This window comes from Ochlerotatus camptorhynchus, unplaced genomic scaffold (assembly GCF_037179485.1).
Source record: "Ochlerotatus camptorhynchus isolate MF236.1 unplaced genomic scaffold, CSIRO-AGI_Acam_v1.1 ptg000290l, whole genome shotgun sequence".
Lineage (NCBI taxonomy): Eukaryota > Metazoa > Arthropoda > Insecta > Diptera > Culicidae > Ochlerotatus > Ochlerotatus camptorhynchus.
The window spans coordinates 2,151,759-2,168,880 of record NW_027040779.1 but is presented as its reverse complement, the minus strand read 5'-3'; the positions used below and the strand labels follow the sequence as shown (position 1 = coordinate 2,168,880).

At 41.0% G+C, this 17,122-nt stretch overlaps 2 protein-coding genes across 2 annotated transcripts in view; one reads left to right on the top strand and one right to left on the bottom strand.

Moving 5' to 3' along the window:
* The window catches only part of LOC135706744 (uncharacterized), a 282,223-nt gene that overhangs the window by 240,334 nt on the left and 24,767 nt on the right, over nt 1–17,122 (top strand). The window lies entirely within an intron of this gene.
* On the bottom strand, nt 6,377–17,026 carry LOC135706737 (uncharacterized). The gene is made up of 7 exons (XM_065228392.1): nt 16,828–17,026; nt 16,544–16,701; nt 8,898–8,966; nt 8,686–8,784; nt 8,439–8,599; nt 7,921–8,026; nt 6,377–7,858 (listed from the first exon to the last, which is right to left on the bottom strand). The coding sequence occupies exons 1-7, from the start codon at nt 16,910–16,912 to the stop codon at nt 6,398–6,400; spliced, it is 2,139 nt and encodes a 712-aa protein (XP_065084464.1). The 5' UTR covers nt 16,913–17,026; the 3' UTR covers nt 6,377–6,397.

Here is a 17,122-nt window from a genome sequence, read left to right as displayed (position 1 = left end):
ACAGATAACTGATGGTCTCCCTTCGGAAAGCGACGGACCGAAGTCATCTCTAAAGTAAGCGAAGACCGAGCCTCAACTAAAGCCCTACAGTAAAAGTATGGACGTCTGTCAAAAGTTGTTCCAATCGAACCGTCAAAATGCACCGCTTTGCTCGATTGGAACAGCTTTTTTCAGTTTTGTGGTGACAGTCGTCCATACTTTTACTGTAGGGCTTTAGCCTCAACAGCTGATGTATCGGTTCCGCAGGACTTCCATTGGTGGAGCTCCGCCAGTGCTTGGACGAGGGTACATAACGCGAACAAGATCCCTTCCACCTCTGAAGAACAAGGGAAACGATGCAAATGGTCTGAAACCTCTCCGAAGATATGCTAAATTCTTCCTACCTGCTGACGTACTATCAAACTCTGCAGTATACAATCAACCGGGAAATTTTTGAGGTTTGTGCCGGGAAAATCCAAGAATTTCTAAATTGAAATTATCTGCCCACACTGGGATTTTTTTTAAAGTAGGCCTGGTTTTTGTAAATCACATGTCTTTGATATTTTGGGTAGCAGAGTCCCCCTGAACGACACTTTTTTACCCAAACCTCTCATAAAATTTTCAACGTGTACACAATTTCAATCCATCCTTATTTCACCCAAAAATATTGCGAAATGAATAAAGATTAAATGTTATGCATTTTATGGTTAATCTTAATTTATACATTGTTACCATTAAAAATTTCGTCAAAATTATACTAAATCTGATTATCGGAGTGGAATTCGATCAGTGTATACTAAAATTTCGTTTTTCAGCTCGTATTTATTTTGTTGTTGCTTTTATTTCGCGTTGGTGTCGTGCGTTTAGTGTTTTATATAAATACAATTACAATTATAACTGTTTTCCTATTTCCAAGCCTGCTTGTTTGCATAGCTTGACTTGTGTGCCAGGATAGTTGAGTAATTGGTATTTTTTAAATTATTATTAAAGACCATCGCTTGAGAAGAATTGATCGTTGGAGTATCCTTGTTCTCGATAAAATCTCTGTGTAAAATATCCTGCTTCACTTCGCATCCCCAGATATGGAATATCACTTCTGTAGGCGCATTCTGCCTTCGCTTGGGAAGTTGCCGCCCAGCGATCGATATCCCAAAAACTGGTCCGACGAATCATCCGGTCAAGGTCGGAGTCTGCTATCAGAAGCTGCTCAAGTACTATCTACTCAAAGCATTAAAACACGCATCATCATTTAAAAATCAAACGTGTATTTCATAATAATAAATAATTATAAAGTGAAAATAATTGAGAAACCCTCCTAAGACAACTTTGAATTTTGATTTGAAAACAATAATATTAATCTTGAAATCAAAAAGAAGCAGAAAATACATTCCTTCAAATAAACCGTATGTATACATGGCAGGCATAAATCATGTTTATACTTAGTTTGCATTCCCACCCTTTATACAGACCTTTACGTCGGCACGGAGCGTTGCGATTTAGGCTGTGTTCCATTTGGTGAATTTTCACTTAAATTTGACAGATGGAAAATTTTCAAATAAACCTGCTATCCCAGCAGACTTATTTCTGACAGACAAGGAATCAACTTTGACAGACGCTTTCTCTAAAATCGGCCGATCAATAACAGAGGGATTTTCGAACATCTTAATTTATTTTCGAAGTGTCAAATTTAAGTGAAAAATTTCCAAATGGAACACAGCCTTAGTGTAACTTTTATACTATTTAGCGTTCAATATTTTTTGAGTGTATTCTTTCTATTCCCAACTTAGCCCTTCTGCATGCACACAAGTTGTAAAGCAAGCCGTACAGTTTCTCGAAGTTTTCTGGTCGACCGCGAAGCACTGTGTCATACTCACTGTCAGTTTTCAAAAATCTCCACAACAAACACCACGTATGTCAGCTGATCATGACGGACCACTCGTCTATAATCGATCGCAGGGGCAAAAACATCAAGTGCATCACGGAGAAGACGGCAACGCACATCCATTTCCCGGACTCAAACCGATCGATTTCGACGGATAAGAGCCCAGGTGTTTATACGTTGTACACGCAATTTCAAAACTTCCCAAATTTGGGTAAAATTCACCCAGATCGGTCAAAACTTAACCCAAATTTGGGCAGTTTTTAAATAGCGTGTAGCATGGAAGTTGGAACTGTTGATTTCGTTCGAACTGCTTATTCTAACTCCGGGAAAAACTTCACCAATCAAACCCACTTACGGCAAGCAGGTGAAAAAGGAATTCAGACCATTTTTTCCACTCGGCCCATGTTGTATTCTTCGCTGCTGCTGGTCAAAGGTTCGGAGAAGAAAGTGCTAATGGTGAAGGAAGACACTCACCGGCTGATGGAGTTCCTGTGCGAGAATATTGCGAACAGAGTTGCGACCTATCACAATCACGATCGTCAAACAGCTGATGGCAGTAACGCTTTGTACATTCATATCGATGTGCTCGTCGAAGCTCTATCCATGACCATACATCAAGCTGACGAAAGAAGTAAAAAGCAACTGGTGAATGTCGCCTTCGGTTGTGATCCATCACCGATCTGGTCATTCCCGACAATCACGACACTCATCTTTGCTAGTTTTGAAGCTGTTACTGATTTGCTTGCTTAGGTGAGTGAGCCCAACAGCTTCCGTTTGATGTTGCCTGCTTTGTTTGTAGCTCACACAGTCGCGCATGTCGAGACGAACTTGGAATGCGCAGGCATTGTTTTAATTTTCTTCTGTCGTTTTGCTTTTTCTCATCATCGTACAGCAGAAGTCTTCGCTATTTTCGTTGTGCGTTTCATTATCAGCAGCGAGTGCAACATTTTGCCAGTGACAAAACGTTCTGTCAACGATAGTCGGTTGATGCGTAGACGAGTGTCACGTGAGTGCCATGCAATTTGCGAATCCAATTCCCGTCCAAATACAGCTGGGATTATAAGCCGGATCCTCGTAATCCATCTTCACCACCCGTTCCTCCTACAGTGCAGTTTCGACCTATTCGGTACGGAACCGTTTTCTGCACTTGAGCCGTGAGCTTTGGTTAATATTATTAGACGGTGGCCATTAATTACGTTACGCTAAAATCAATTCACTAAGGTCTTTTTTCTACACGGGGGATATGTACCGTGTAAAAAAAAACCTATCGAGATTTTGATTTTTCACATTTAAAAAAAAAATCGGTTTTGATGCCATTCGTAATTAAAGCATGCTATGGTCCATATCGACAAATTTAAAAAATTTCCGTATTTACTCCAAACATTATTGTGATCTTTTTAAAGTATGCCATTCGATTACCTATAGCTTGAAATGGATAATGTGATTGAAATCGATAAATTCAAGTCGATAGGTTTAATCGATGTCGAGAACTCGTTAAAAACGTACCGTGTAAATCGCGAGTCAGCGGCACTAACCGTATAAAAAACCGTGTAAAAAAAAAGACGTAGGTATATTTTCGATTCCCACCCCTTTGGAACAAAACGTAACACTAAAAATGTTCCCCCTTTATTTATTACGTAATGCTCTAAAATACCAATATCATTTCATTAATCTTTGATTTCGTTATCGTCTATTTTATTTCTGGGTAATGTATTTCTAGGAAATGGCTCTAATGCTGGCCTATGGATCTAAGATTGGGCCCATCGCTAAAAATCTGCTATTTATCAATTTTATCTAGATGAACGCGTCATCGGGACGGTGCTAATGGATATTTTTGGTTGCTATTGAAAATTTAGTCGATTGCTGAATTTATGTATGGGCCCTAATAAGGGGCATTTAGGCCGACATTACATCCATTTCCCCTATTTATTTTTCATGCACTTGGTGTTGGTGGAATATGATGACAATTGAATAAATTGGATTGGTGATGACAATTGGATAATCGCGAATATTCGTCGCATCGCTTTGCATCGCATCGCAACTACATTCGTATAGTGGGGCAAATACACATAAGAATTTCATAAGGCTCGACTTATGAACAACATATATGAAATTCATAAGTGTGACTTATGAATGATTTTCGGGGAACATGAGGTAGCTCTTATACACCTTTAACCATTTCATTTTCTCAAACGTTGAAAGATGAGTGGTCAACCTCAACTGTCATTTTCCGGATCTAGTCTGCTACGATTTATAATTTTTTGTCAATATTATTTTTCAGAAGGAAAATCAATGAAATTCACACTCATTTCTTATGGCTAAAATTCATAAGTTTTTCTTATGAAATTCTTGCGTTCTTTTTCCTGCGTGTAGCCGATCGCATCAATTCGTAACTAACGATGCGAATAGGGCGAGGCTGAACGGAGGACAGCAAGAACAGCAGGAATACTTCTCGCTCACTGGTCACTCACAGAGACTCACATCAAAACATCGTTCGCATTGCTCGTGAATGCTTGCTTTGATTCGTTATTTCGAACGCGTTTGGAGAAGAAGAGTGATCACTAACCCTGATTATTCAGCTGCGCATCGAATTGTTGTCGAGTGCATTAAGCTGGGTTTAGACTAGGCAAATCAAATGATCAACTCAGTTGAATTCAATTGGCTTGAAAAGTTGAGCCTGGTTCAACTTTTTTTAATTCAAGTGATAAAAATCCCCATAAAGAAATTGAGAGAAGTGGGAATAATTCGCTTTCGGTGCATATTAAGGTGAAAAAAAGTAAACGTCAACCTGAAGAAATTAATCAGGGACTTTATCGTTCAGTTTTTTTTCCCGGAAATTATTGTTAAACAAGCTACAATTAAACAAAAATGATTTTTCCCCATACAATTTTACCTGCTTTACTGCCAGTCCCCAGAGAGCCTAAAAATTCAAATTTGAGAGAGAAATTCACTCTCACGACCTCAATCTCTCAACATGCCATGTATTTTGTAGACACTCGATTTGTGATTTCCCTTTCAAAGATTACAAAATAGAGTACCTGACACTACAAAACATGTCTGGTACCTCTATATATGCATTTGCTTTAAAATTTGAAGTCCCTTCCTTTTTTACATATTCTGCGCAAAAGATACTTTATGCCCGCCCCATACATAAAATTTGGTGGGAAATTCTATGAGGGGTGAGCTATTTTGTTTAATCTAAATGCATATATAGAGGTACCAGACATGGTTTGCACTGTAGTGTCCTCTGTGAACAATTATAGGAAAACAGATTGTGCCTAGTTTCCGATAGATGTCACCGCAAACAACAGCTGTGACATCTGATGGAACATGAATGCAGAAGCTTGACAAAATGATCAATTGACTTGCCCTGTATAAACCCAGCTTTATAGTCGCTAAATTCATTGTCTGGTGGATAGAATCTCGGGAACCAATTGAGCTGTCAAATAGTGGAACCAATCGAGCAAATCACGACCAACAACAGAAAAGAGCACATCAGCTATTGCGAACAAAATTTCGGAAACCCTTTTCTCGTGACTTAAGACCTAAATACGCAAACTCATACCATCTTTGGGTTGAGAAAAGTTTCCCCTATCCGATGATGCCGGTAATTTGTGTTCGATTGGCGAGAGAAGAATAATCAACGTTTTGTTTATAAACATTGTTAGAAACTTTTCAATTGTTGGTCTACGATATATTGAATTCTATCCGCCAAACTATAAATATAGTGACTATAGAATGCATCACCCAAGTCTTTCGAGCAGAAGTAAGCAGCTGGTGAGTGGCAAAATGTAATAACTCAGCGAATGATAGTGAAGAGGAGAGGGAGCAAACACTGGGAAAAACAACCCATTCGCGCAGAACTGTATGCGTTCATAACAAGAGCAACGTTTACGCATGCTATATATGATTCGCTGCGAATATACACAACCTTGCTGCTGATATCAAGTTGAAAAGGAATAAGTTCATGTTTTAGAAATAATGAAATATACGACTGATATAAAGTTCGGAAACCCTATATCTACCTTATATCGCAAAAAGGGCGATTATCGGGTAGTTACCGGGCTTGGTGGTTACTTGGGGTACTCGGTTCAATTCCTTTAACTTTAGATTTAAGACATTATATGATATGATATGATATGATATGATATGATGTCTTGGCGCTGTAAAGTTTATTCTATTGAGCCTGTACGAAGAAAAAGTAATTAACAAAATAACAATGCAAACATGTCACGTAATTTAAAAGAGCACGTTTTGTCATTTTCCTGAGTAAAGTATTTAAGATTGTTACTAGCTTCGCCTACATGTGAGTGAATTGCGGCAAAATCCGCCTGTATCACAGCTGATGTCAGTGCTACGACGTGGAAAAACATAAAAGAGCAGTATATGTGATACTTCAACTACTGGTCTCCCATGTGAAAAAAGTGACCAATGGGACGAGTTTTTCTACAAACACCAATTATTTATTAATATATTATTATTGCATGTTCCACTAAAAATAACTCATATATGAATAAGCAATCCATCACACAACGCTCAACCAATTTTGGGACATGGGGGTTCACGAAAATTTCTCGGATAGATCAATCCCTGCTGCTGAACCGCTCTCTTGGTCAAATAAGCGAGAAATGCTTCAACGGTTTCCTCTTCCAGTGGAGGACCTATCCCCGAAAGGGGCGGCATCTTGCAACTATACTCCACCGTGACGTCCGCACTTCGGGTCAAGGACCGACGACGCGTCAGATCGGTACATTTAATGCTCAAAGGGTCAGTTTGTGTTGCAACTGCCGGTCCAACACCATGTGGTTCCGATTCATCCGCAACTTCATCCTCAACAACCTCCACTACGGCTTGTAATTCCAAACCAACGCCCATCCTGCCCTCTTCATCTCCCGCGTGTTCTTCAACGGTTGGGCTTGGTGGAGCCTGTTCATTCTCCTGTTCCGCTTCCTTGTGTACCAATCCCAGAATCATGTTCTCGGATACCTGAGCATCCAACAGGTTATTATCGACCTCGATGCCACTCGCTTCGAATATCGACGTGATTTCCTTGCTACGATCCTTCTTCGGCTCGTGATCCTCTCCGGCCGCTTTGAAGCTTTCACTCACAAAAAAGTGGTACAACTCGTTCAGATCCTTCACCTCCAGATCTTTCTTTTCAGCTTCCTCCAAAAAGTCCTGCAGCGTTTGAAAATCATGTTGACTGATGCTGGATTCCTCGTTGCTCTTCTTTTCGACGAAGCTGGCAATCGACGGGACCGACAGTTCACACTCGCCATCGATGATCGCTTCATCGACCATGCAGATGATTCGGGAGAGGACTTCATTTGCGATCCGCGTAGCGGACGAATAAATGGAACTCATTCGGGAACGAACCGAGGCGGGAATCGAGTAACTCGAACGACGGCGACCGATGTCATGCATCACTTCTAACTCGTCTTCACCGTCGTGGTCGTCATCATCGTCGTCCGGTTCCGGACTACGTTCCAGCTTATCTGCTTCGCGCAGTTCGTAGCTATCATTTGAATAACCTGCAACGGAGGCATCGTCTTCGATGGAAGTTTCCTCCAGATAATTGTACGAACGATCCCGACTGGCCGTTCGCGAGAACAGGTATAGAAGGAGCCACGGAGGGCCCATGTCGTTCAGAAGCTGTTGCCGTTCAGCTTCCATGAGCTTTTCGAAATCGTATTCCGGGAGACTTTCCTTCAAGTCTTCCAAACGCTGGGTACGCTCCTTGGCACGCTCCAACTTTTCCTCCGAGATGCTAATCGAACTCAGCTGCTGCTTTAATTTGTCTTCCTGAAGCTCACCCAGAAGAATGATTACACTCTCGAAGTCCGGTGCGCGCCGTACAACTTCGTACGGATCGGTGTCATCGCCTACAAATTTAAAATCCGAATCCAAGCGGGAAGGTAGGTCTGACCTTTCCGAAAATCGATCATCGGTGGACAGAAGTTCGGCATCGATGGTGGTGGGGGACTTTGCGTCCAGTCCCTGCAAGCGGCGAGTAAGACAAACAATGTCAAACAATAAACTCGATTATCGACTGCACTTACCAGGACGCTCTTGTACTTGTCGATGATGGCGTTTTTAAATGAAATTGTTGATAAAACTTTGGGCATCTCCGTCATCGGTTGCTTCCGTTCCAGTTGACCGCCGTCTCTGCGAGTGGGGGAGGAGCAATAGGGTCACGGACAGAAAGAGGGGTAAGAACAAAAAGGAAACAGAAAAATTGTCGTTATTCAACTTGTCCCAGGGTTAGTTTCTGGAGGCATAGGCGTGCACTGAAGGGGATGGGTTGGAACTTGGCTGAAAATGTGGTTTAATTTTAAAATAAGGGTGACATATATGAGTTTTACATGTTTGAAAGAAAGTTGAAACTGTTGCAATCGCATTCCTCATCTTCCGCTTTCAACGAACGATCTAAGGAAACGTAAATGATTACGGAATAGTTCTAATCTCGCACACGCCTCTGTTTGGCATCCGGCATAACCCAACACTGCTGGTAAACGACAAACGCAAAGTTTTCCAGATGAACAGTGCAAAAAGAAGAAGAGCAAAAACTAGTACTCACAAAACTTTCCTCCCATCGACGAACGTTTGCACCGAACCGCAATCGAGCCGGGCCACCGCCAGGAAGCATTCCTTGAACATCCAAAGCGGCACGGGCGACGGGCCACCTTCCGGTTCCTCCGTCAGAAGTTCGCAGATCATTTCGGCTGTCCGTGGCAGGCTCTGAAAAATGAGAGACATAAACAAGAATAAGAAGAACACAGAGTGCACAATGCCATCCGAAAGGAGGTTGAGAGGGGTTGACTTACGTCACTCAGCAGGCCAATGAAAATGGCCACAATCTTAAGCCAGTGCAAGTGGGACCAGTCCAGCATCCGCAACAGCGACAGGATGTTCAATAGATCGTCCTGCAAATGGAACATTCAGCGACAAACAGCCTGCAGTGGGGATAAACTTTTCCTTGCGGTTGTCTTCTCTAAAGCAAAGAACACAAGCACATAAAAGTCGTAAAGACACTTACTTCCGGCAGGCACAATCCTTGCCACTTTTCCTGAAGGGTCCGTTTTTGTACGAAATAGCCTTTGCCGAGCTGGAAACGATTGAAGAACAAAAAATAAAGTGATTCAATTTTATCGGAAAGGAAACGGAACTACTAAAAGCGGATTTTCATGATAAATACCCACGCCTAAGGTGCCTTTTAATCTGCTATAAATCATCGCTAATTGCTACCAGGGGGATCATCCAATCAGCACCCAAAAAAATAAACGATACAGCGTGAACAAAAACTTTTTCTCCCATTGCTGCTGCTTCTGCTGCAAGCAATGCGTCCACGTAAGAACCCGTGAAAACAAATCAGGAGGAAATCTCCGCTTCCGAGGGAGCCAAATAAATCCGTCTGTGGCACAGTGGATGAAAGCGGTGGACAAATTTTGCACTTGGAACTCTTTTAACAATTTGAAGGGTAATTAGGCTCATAATTTAATCATGTTGAGTGGGGTGGGGGGTTTTCGTAGTTGAATAAAAAATTAAATATAAAATATTAAACATGTAATTTGCAGGTAAGGTGCACCGGGGCAAGTTGAAAAGTTCAGAAAATTTGAAACGGTAAGTGAATCTCTTAGCGGAAGTTTATATTCACTGTAATTATATTTGAGAGGCATTGTGTACTACCGCAAACTACTACATTAGACATAATCTCAGTGAATATTCACTTCCGGCAAGAGATACACATACCGTTTCAACTTCCCCTCGCGTTTCAACTTACCCCTGTGTACCTCAAATCAAACCGTGATTAAATTTTCATCTAATTAAAATTATTTCTTAGCGAGGGGCCTTCTTGCATACTTCTTTACCGTGGTTTGTGGCATTGATGAATGGCTACATGTATGGGGCAATGGCTCTAATGTTGGCCAATGGATCTAAGATTGGGCCCATCGCTAAAAAAATTGCTATTTATCAATTGTATCTAGATGAACGCGTCATTGGGATGGTACTAATAGATATTTTTGGTCGCTTTTGAAAATTTAGTCGATTGCAGCATTTATTTATGGGCCCAAATTAGGTGCATTTAGGCCGACATTTCATCCATCTCCCCTATTAAATAAAACACAATTTTAATTGGTAAAATAAAAAAAATCCATTGTGAAATAACAAACCAACACCAACTGGAGACGAACAGACATCGAAAAAAAGGCATCATCCTTAAAGGGACCTTAACGAGACCTCAGAAAGTTTTAATAACACAAAAATTAAAATATTAGAACGTATTTAGAAGCCTATCAAATAAAGTTATTTCTGTTGCTGTAAAGAAAACATGAAGAATTTATCATAATTGTATTGAAAATAAGCATTGTATGTATGTATGTATGTATGTAAGTAGCCACCATCCTAGCTTGGGTCTTGCCCTGCATGCGGCTCCACTCAACAGCAAGATCAAATTCCGTCATCATTCTGAATTCAACATACTGCTGTATGAAGGGCCAAAAAGGTTGGACGGGCCCATAAGCAGAGGCACTTACGCGAAACCCGCGGGAATAAGAGAATCTCCTTCCAACAATATGATCCAACAAAATGAATAACGAAATTCGCAATACATGTTAAGCTTTCCACGTGATGGTTTGTTAAAGAAGAGCGCGTCAAATTCATTGCAACTGTTGGAGTGAAATGTAACTATCTAAAATGACAGTACACATTCCCTCCTAGACTCCGGTTGGCACTCCACTCCATTGTCCAGTTACAACTTCAATGATGCCCTGATGCTCCCTCCCAGTATTTATTGTAATTTACATTATGAATTTATATATAATCATGTGATATATAATGTATATAAAATATGTAGTAGAATGAAAAATATAATAAAAAATAAAGATGTTTTACAAAATACAAATAACCTAGATTATTGGGTCCTATACACACACTTTTTGTTTTATGTGCCATGAAATGACATAATGCATAATTGTACACACTTATACCCCGTTCACATTACATTGTTCATTGCAAGACAGCCTATATTACGTGATATAGGCTGTAATGTGAACGGGGTATTAGACCCCCTCGCCTAGATGGGCACCACCGAACAGCTCGGCATCCTATTTCGCTGGAAATTCAGCAAAAAATATGTTTGTTAGCTGAGATCTCGGCAAAATTCCCGTTTGTTAGCTGAATCTCAGCAAGTTTTTAACTGAGATCCAGCAAAACAAAATGCCGAGCTGCTCGGTGGCGCCCATCTCGGCGAAAAAATCTAAGTGTGTATGTTTTGAAAATATAATACTGAAGTATTGAATCAATAGACCGAAAATCGAGGTTATTTGGACATGAGATATTATATTTAAAAGGATACTACCAAATCGACCATCAAACGCACTGCCCACAAAAGCAGACACGTCCCCTCGAAAATGCAATCGAGGAATGTACAAGAACAATCCTCAACTGGAACGTACTCACCAAATCAATATATCCGGGAGCGCATTCCCGATGTTGTCAAACGGCAAAAAAAGGGAACACGGTGAGAAAATTTGTTATACTGAATTTTCACTGAAAACAACCGCGAATTTCACCATCTAACTGCGAAACACGTTCAGAAGCACTTTTGGTACACTTTCGATATCAATTTCTTTCGAAAAAACTTAATTTTTTTTTTTTGCAAAAATAGTTACAAGTGAACCAACATCAACACCGATCGTGCCAAGCTCTTTCACGCACCTTGTATTGAAAATAAGCATTGTTTGATTAAAATTCTTAAGGTTCAGCAGTAACATTTTCAGTAAAACCAATTAAAATACGTGAATATGGGTATTTTTTTTAGTATGTGAACATGGGTTTTGCCGTTTAGAAATGGTTTGATTGATTAAGTTTACATCTAAAAACCCGAAGTATCTTTTTCCCCCGCAAGGATATCTACAAAGCCACCTGGAGATCACCTGACCAACAGACAGAAAACCAAATCGATCACGTTCTAATCGACGGGTAATTCTTCTCCGGCATTATCAACGTCCGCACGTACCGTAGTGCGAAAATAGATTCGGACCACTACCTAGTTGCAGTATGCATGCTCTCAAATCTCTCGACGGTACATAACACCTGTCGAAGTCGAACCCCGCGACCTAACATTGAGCAATTACGGGACACCGGAGTTGCCCAGGACTACCCGCAGCAGCTGGAAGCTGCACTACCCACGGAAGAGCAGCTTGGCGCAGCTACACAGCAAAAAAAAAATTTTGATATCACGTCAAAGTGGATGCACTACAATCATGTCGAAAATATGGTGTAATATTACTTGCTAAAAAGGACAAAATTATCATTAATACAATGCATGAACTGACATTGTAGTGCATCCACTTTGATGTGATATCAAAATTATTTTTTTGCTGTGTACTCTTGGAGCTGGCTGGAAGGACATCCGTTTCGCCATAGGTAGTACTGCTGCAGCGGCACTAGGTACTGCAATCCCGGACCGAAGAAATGACTGGTCTGACGGCGAATGCAAACTGTTAGTAGAGGAGAAGAATGAAACACCGCACGAGATTGAATGTGGAGCGATACAGACAAGCGCGGAACAGACAAACCTTCGATTTTCCGAAGGAAGAAACGTCAGCAGGAAGACCGAGATCACAATGCGATTAAAAATCTGTACCGCGTAAACGACACACGGAAGCTCTACGAGAAGCTAAATAGTTCGCGCAAAGGCTACGTGCCGCAAGCCGATATGTGCAAGGACATGGATGGTAACATTCTCACGAACGAGTGTGAGGTGATTGAGAGGTGGAAGCAGTACTATGACGAGCACCTCAACGGTGAAGCAGCAGAAAACGAAGGTGGCACGGCAACAGACCTTGGAGCACGCGCAGAAGACGACAGGCTATCGGCCCCTGATCTTCAATAAGTTGAGGAGGAGATCGGTCGGCTGAAGAATAACAAAGCAACTAGTGTAGCTCAACTACCAAGTGAGCTATTAAAATACGGTGGTGAAGCACTGGCTGCACTGGGTAATTGCCATGATTTGGGAGGAGGAGATATTACTGGAGGAGTGGATGGAAGGTGTCGTATGCCCAATCTACAAAAAGGGCGACACATTGGATTGCTGCAACTACCGCGCGATCACACTGCTGAGCACCGCCTTCAAGGTACTCTTCCAAATTCTATGCCACCGTCTGTCACCATATGCAAGAGAGTTCGTGGGGCAATACCAGGCGGGATTCATGGGTGCCCGCGCTACCACGGACCAAATTTTCGCGATTCGGCAGGTTCTGCAGAAATGCCGCGAATACAACGTGCCCACACATCATTTGTTCATCGATTTCAAATCCGCATACGACACAATCGATCGAGATCAGCTATGGCAGATTATGCACGAGTACGGATTTCCGGATAAACTGACGCGATTGGTCAAGGCGACGATGGATCGAGTGATGTGCGTTGTTCGAGTATCGGGGACACTCTCGAGTCCCTTTGAATCTCGAAGGGGGTTACGGCAAGGTGATGGACTTTCGTGTCTGCTATTCAACATCGCGTTAGAAGGTGTGATCAGAAGAGCTGGTATAGACACGAGTGGCACGATATTCAGGAAGTCCATCCAGCTTCTTGGCTTCGCCGATTACATTGACATTATGGCACGGAACTTTGAGATGATGGCGGAAACGTACATCAGACTGAATGCTGAAGCTAGACGGGTTGGACTTGCCATCAACGCATCAAAGACAACATACATGAAAGGAAGAGGTTCTAGGGAAGACAATGTAAGCCTCCCACCTCGAGTTCAGATTGACGGTGACGAAATCGAGGTGGTCGATGAGTACGTGTATTTGGGCTCACTGGTGACCGCTGAAAACGATACCAGCAGAGAAATTCAAAGGCGCATTATGGCAGGGAATCGTGCCTACTTTGGACTCCGGAGGACGCTCCGGTCGAATAAAATTCGCCGCCGCACGAAGTTGACTGTCTGCAAGACGCTGATTAGACCGGTGGTGCTCTACGGCCACGAGACCTGGACTATGCTCGTGGAGGACCAACGCGGCCTTGGTGTTTTCGAACGGAAGGTGTTGCGTACCATCTACGGTGGAGTGCAGATGGATGACGGAACGTGGAGGAGGCGAATGAACCACGAATTGCACAAGCTGCTGGGAGAACCATGCATGGTCCACATTGCAAAAAATAGGCGAACACGATGGGCTGGGCACGTCGTAAGAATGCCGCACGACGACCCAGTGAAAATAGTTCTACAGAGTGGAAGGCGACCCTTCGCAGACTACTAGCGAATTCGTTTATTATTCAGTTCCAACCTGGATCGGGTATCAAGATTGGGTCTGCTTGTTTTCAGACAAACGTCAGTTTGCTCGTTTGTTTTTAAAACCCAGCTCAGGTTGATGTTCGCACTGACAAAAAGTTCGGTTTCGCACTTCGATAATAAATATATGAATTCGCTATAAGAGTCTGGCGAATTGTGGCCATGGATCGAGTAGAGTGGAGATGACTTCTTCGGACAGCATGATGAATTTAAATGATAATTTTAAAAGAATTCTGAAGAGAATTCCAAGGGTTCTGGCTATAATTTCATGAGAATTATGAGGAAAACTTGATGAAAGTTCTGAGAAAAAATTCCAATTAAATTTAAATTATATTCCAAATAAATTCATAGGAGATTTCCAAGGACATTCTTATGAGAGCCTGATTGGAATTCCATAGAGTTTTCGAATGCTCTTCCTTTAAGAATCTCATGGAAACTTTAATTTAAGGAATATTGCCATCGATGTTTTGTAGCAAAACCAAGAAAATGCTGAATCAGAAGAATACAGGTGAGAATTTTAAGGTCATTTGCAAAAAATTCTAGTGAATTGCAGAGCAAATGTCAAGAGTTTTATTTTAGATAGATTGTTTTGAAAAAAATTATGTAAGTATTATCATTGAGAGCCGGAGTTCCCAAATGGATTTTTTGGATTATTTTAAATAAATTCTTGGCTAAATCCCATAGAAATGTTGTAAAAGGTACCAAGATAAATCTAACTTGGATAAAACTAGAACTAGAACCTCAGATTAGTTTTCACTTGAAAAACTTGGGATCTTATATGAATATATGAACGATGGATGATTAACAGAAATATTCAAAATGCTGGTCTATAGAAGTCATTACTAGATAATTTGGCTCTGTAAAGTTTATTCAATTGAGCCTCTACAAATAAATAAATTAACAAAAAAAAAAGAAATTAAAAAAATAATTTAAAATAAATCAAATGTCGAAGACTTAGTCTAAGAAATTTGTACACATTTACAATTTTAGACTTGAATAATTTTTATTCAAGACTCAGAGACTATGAAATGACTTTTCGTAGCAGATTTATCATCTTTTGAAATATTATTTTAGATTGTGCCCCTCTATTTTAAAACCTGCAGCTGAATTTCGGGGATAAATTTCATCGAATAGAAATTAGCCATGTGTATATGCCCAAAATTTAGCTGTTGGGTACACGCTTGCTGAAATTATCAATTTGTTAGAACTTTCTTAAAATATGGAGCCAACATCTACCGTAAAACGGGGTAACATTGAATGTTTTTTTAAAGTATATTTTAAATAATTTTTACAGCAATGAATGTTTTTTCAAATTTTATATTTTTAAAACAAGAACTGAGGATCCAAGAGTCAATTTGTTAGTAATATGTGACCGAACTATATTTTTTTTATTTGGGTTGACTTTGATAATGCTCGATGAATGTAGAAAAATAATGAATGAAACATAAACAATTTGGTTCTTTAAATATGAAACTTTAAATGAGTATATAATCAGAAAAAAAACATCATAAGCAATAAGAATACAACATTGAATTTGTGATGGCTATATCGGAAATAAATTTCATAAGTGATGGTTTGAGTACTACTTTTTCAAACAGGCGAAAAACACGAAAATTGTTTTTTTTTAATGTTTGCAAAATATGTAACACATACTTTATAAAAACTATATACGAAATCAATAGAAATACCTTAAGCTACAATATGGAACCAATGTTTCTAATTTGGAAAAAGCGTAGCGAGTAAATTTTATCTTTACATTATGCTGGGGCTTATTACGGATGTCACTTCTGACAGAACTTCCGGAAATGGATTCTTGAACTTTTCAAATTTACATGGATGAATAAGATACTAGATATTACAGTAGAAGGATTATTCTTAAAATCATGCACGAACAAAAAAAAATATTTGTGCTTCTATAAGTCGATAATTCTATAACTCGATGGTCCCTTCAATGTCGAATTATGGAGAGTTGACTGTATTGCCATATTTTTCCCACTGTGGCATTAGCTCAGAAGCATAATCATTGTTGGGTGAATCGTTTGTCCGTCTACATCCACCACCCCATTGCTCAGAAAAGGCATCAAAGATCGCGAACAGCTCCTGTAACCTCATCAGCTAATAATTGTTGAAGTAAAATGTTCGAACCAACAAAATCTATATTCGACCACATTATTTCCACCTACCACCCACTGTCATTCTGCGAGAAGGATAAAAACAAAGCCCTCATCCCCTGCCCCCCCTCCCCCCCACCGGGGAGCGATTGCTTCTGCTGAGACACTTGGTTGTGACACCGAGCCAAATATAAGCAAGCGCAAACGAAGGGCACGTGGGGATCATTCCTCCAACGGCACCTCTTCCACCTTTAACGTAACGTAAATAATTACCTGATCGATTAGCACCCGCAGGGCCCCGGCCGACAGACGACCGCGCCGCAGCTCCGGCTCGTAGCGTGGCTTCACCGGGGGCATCCGCTCCAGGGCCAAACACCGGAAGTACGCGGCGGACCAGCGCAATAAATCAAACGGCTGTGTACGGATGACAGCTGCCCGGAGAAGGCGGAGAAGGTGGAATGAAAACAGAGAGGTTGAGAAAATTTGTTGAAAGGTAAGAAGTTGGGAGAACAAAAATCCAGCTTTCCCACGTCACACGTCGTCCTCGGCGCCCTTACCTTTGGCATAAAGTTTGAGCACGTTGTTAAAGTTTTCCGGTATCACAATCTGCTCCGGGCAGTAGATTTCCGACAGCAGGACCATCAGGGATATTCTTGATTTTTTTTTGTTTTCCAGCGGATAGAAATCGGGAAACTTTTGGCCACGTCAGGATGGTGCGAGGATAATTTTCGTGTGAGTACGATACGATTCGATTCGATACTGCGGCTCTGTGTAATCGAGGTTATCGATACATCGAAGAGGGAAGCCGATTGCTAGGTTTATTTTTTTCTTGTTTTGTTTGCATTCGCAAGA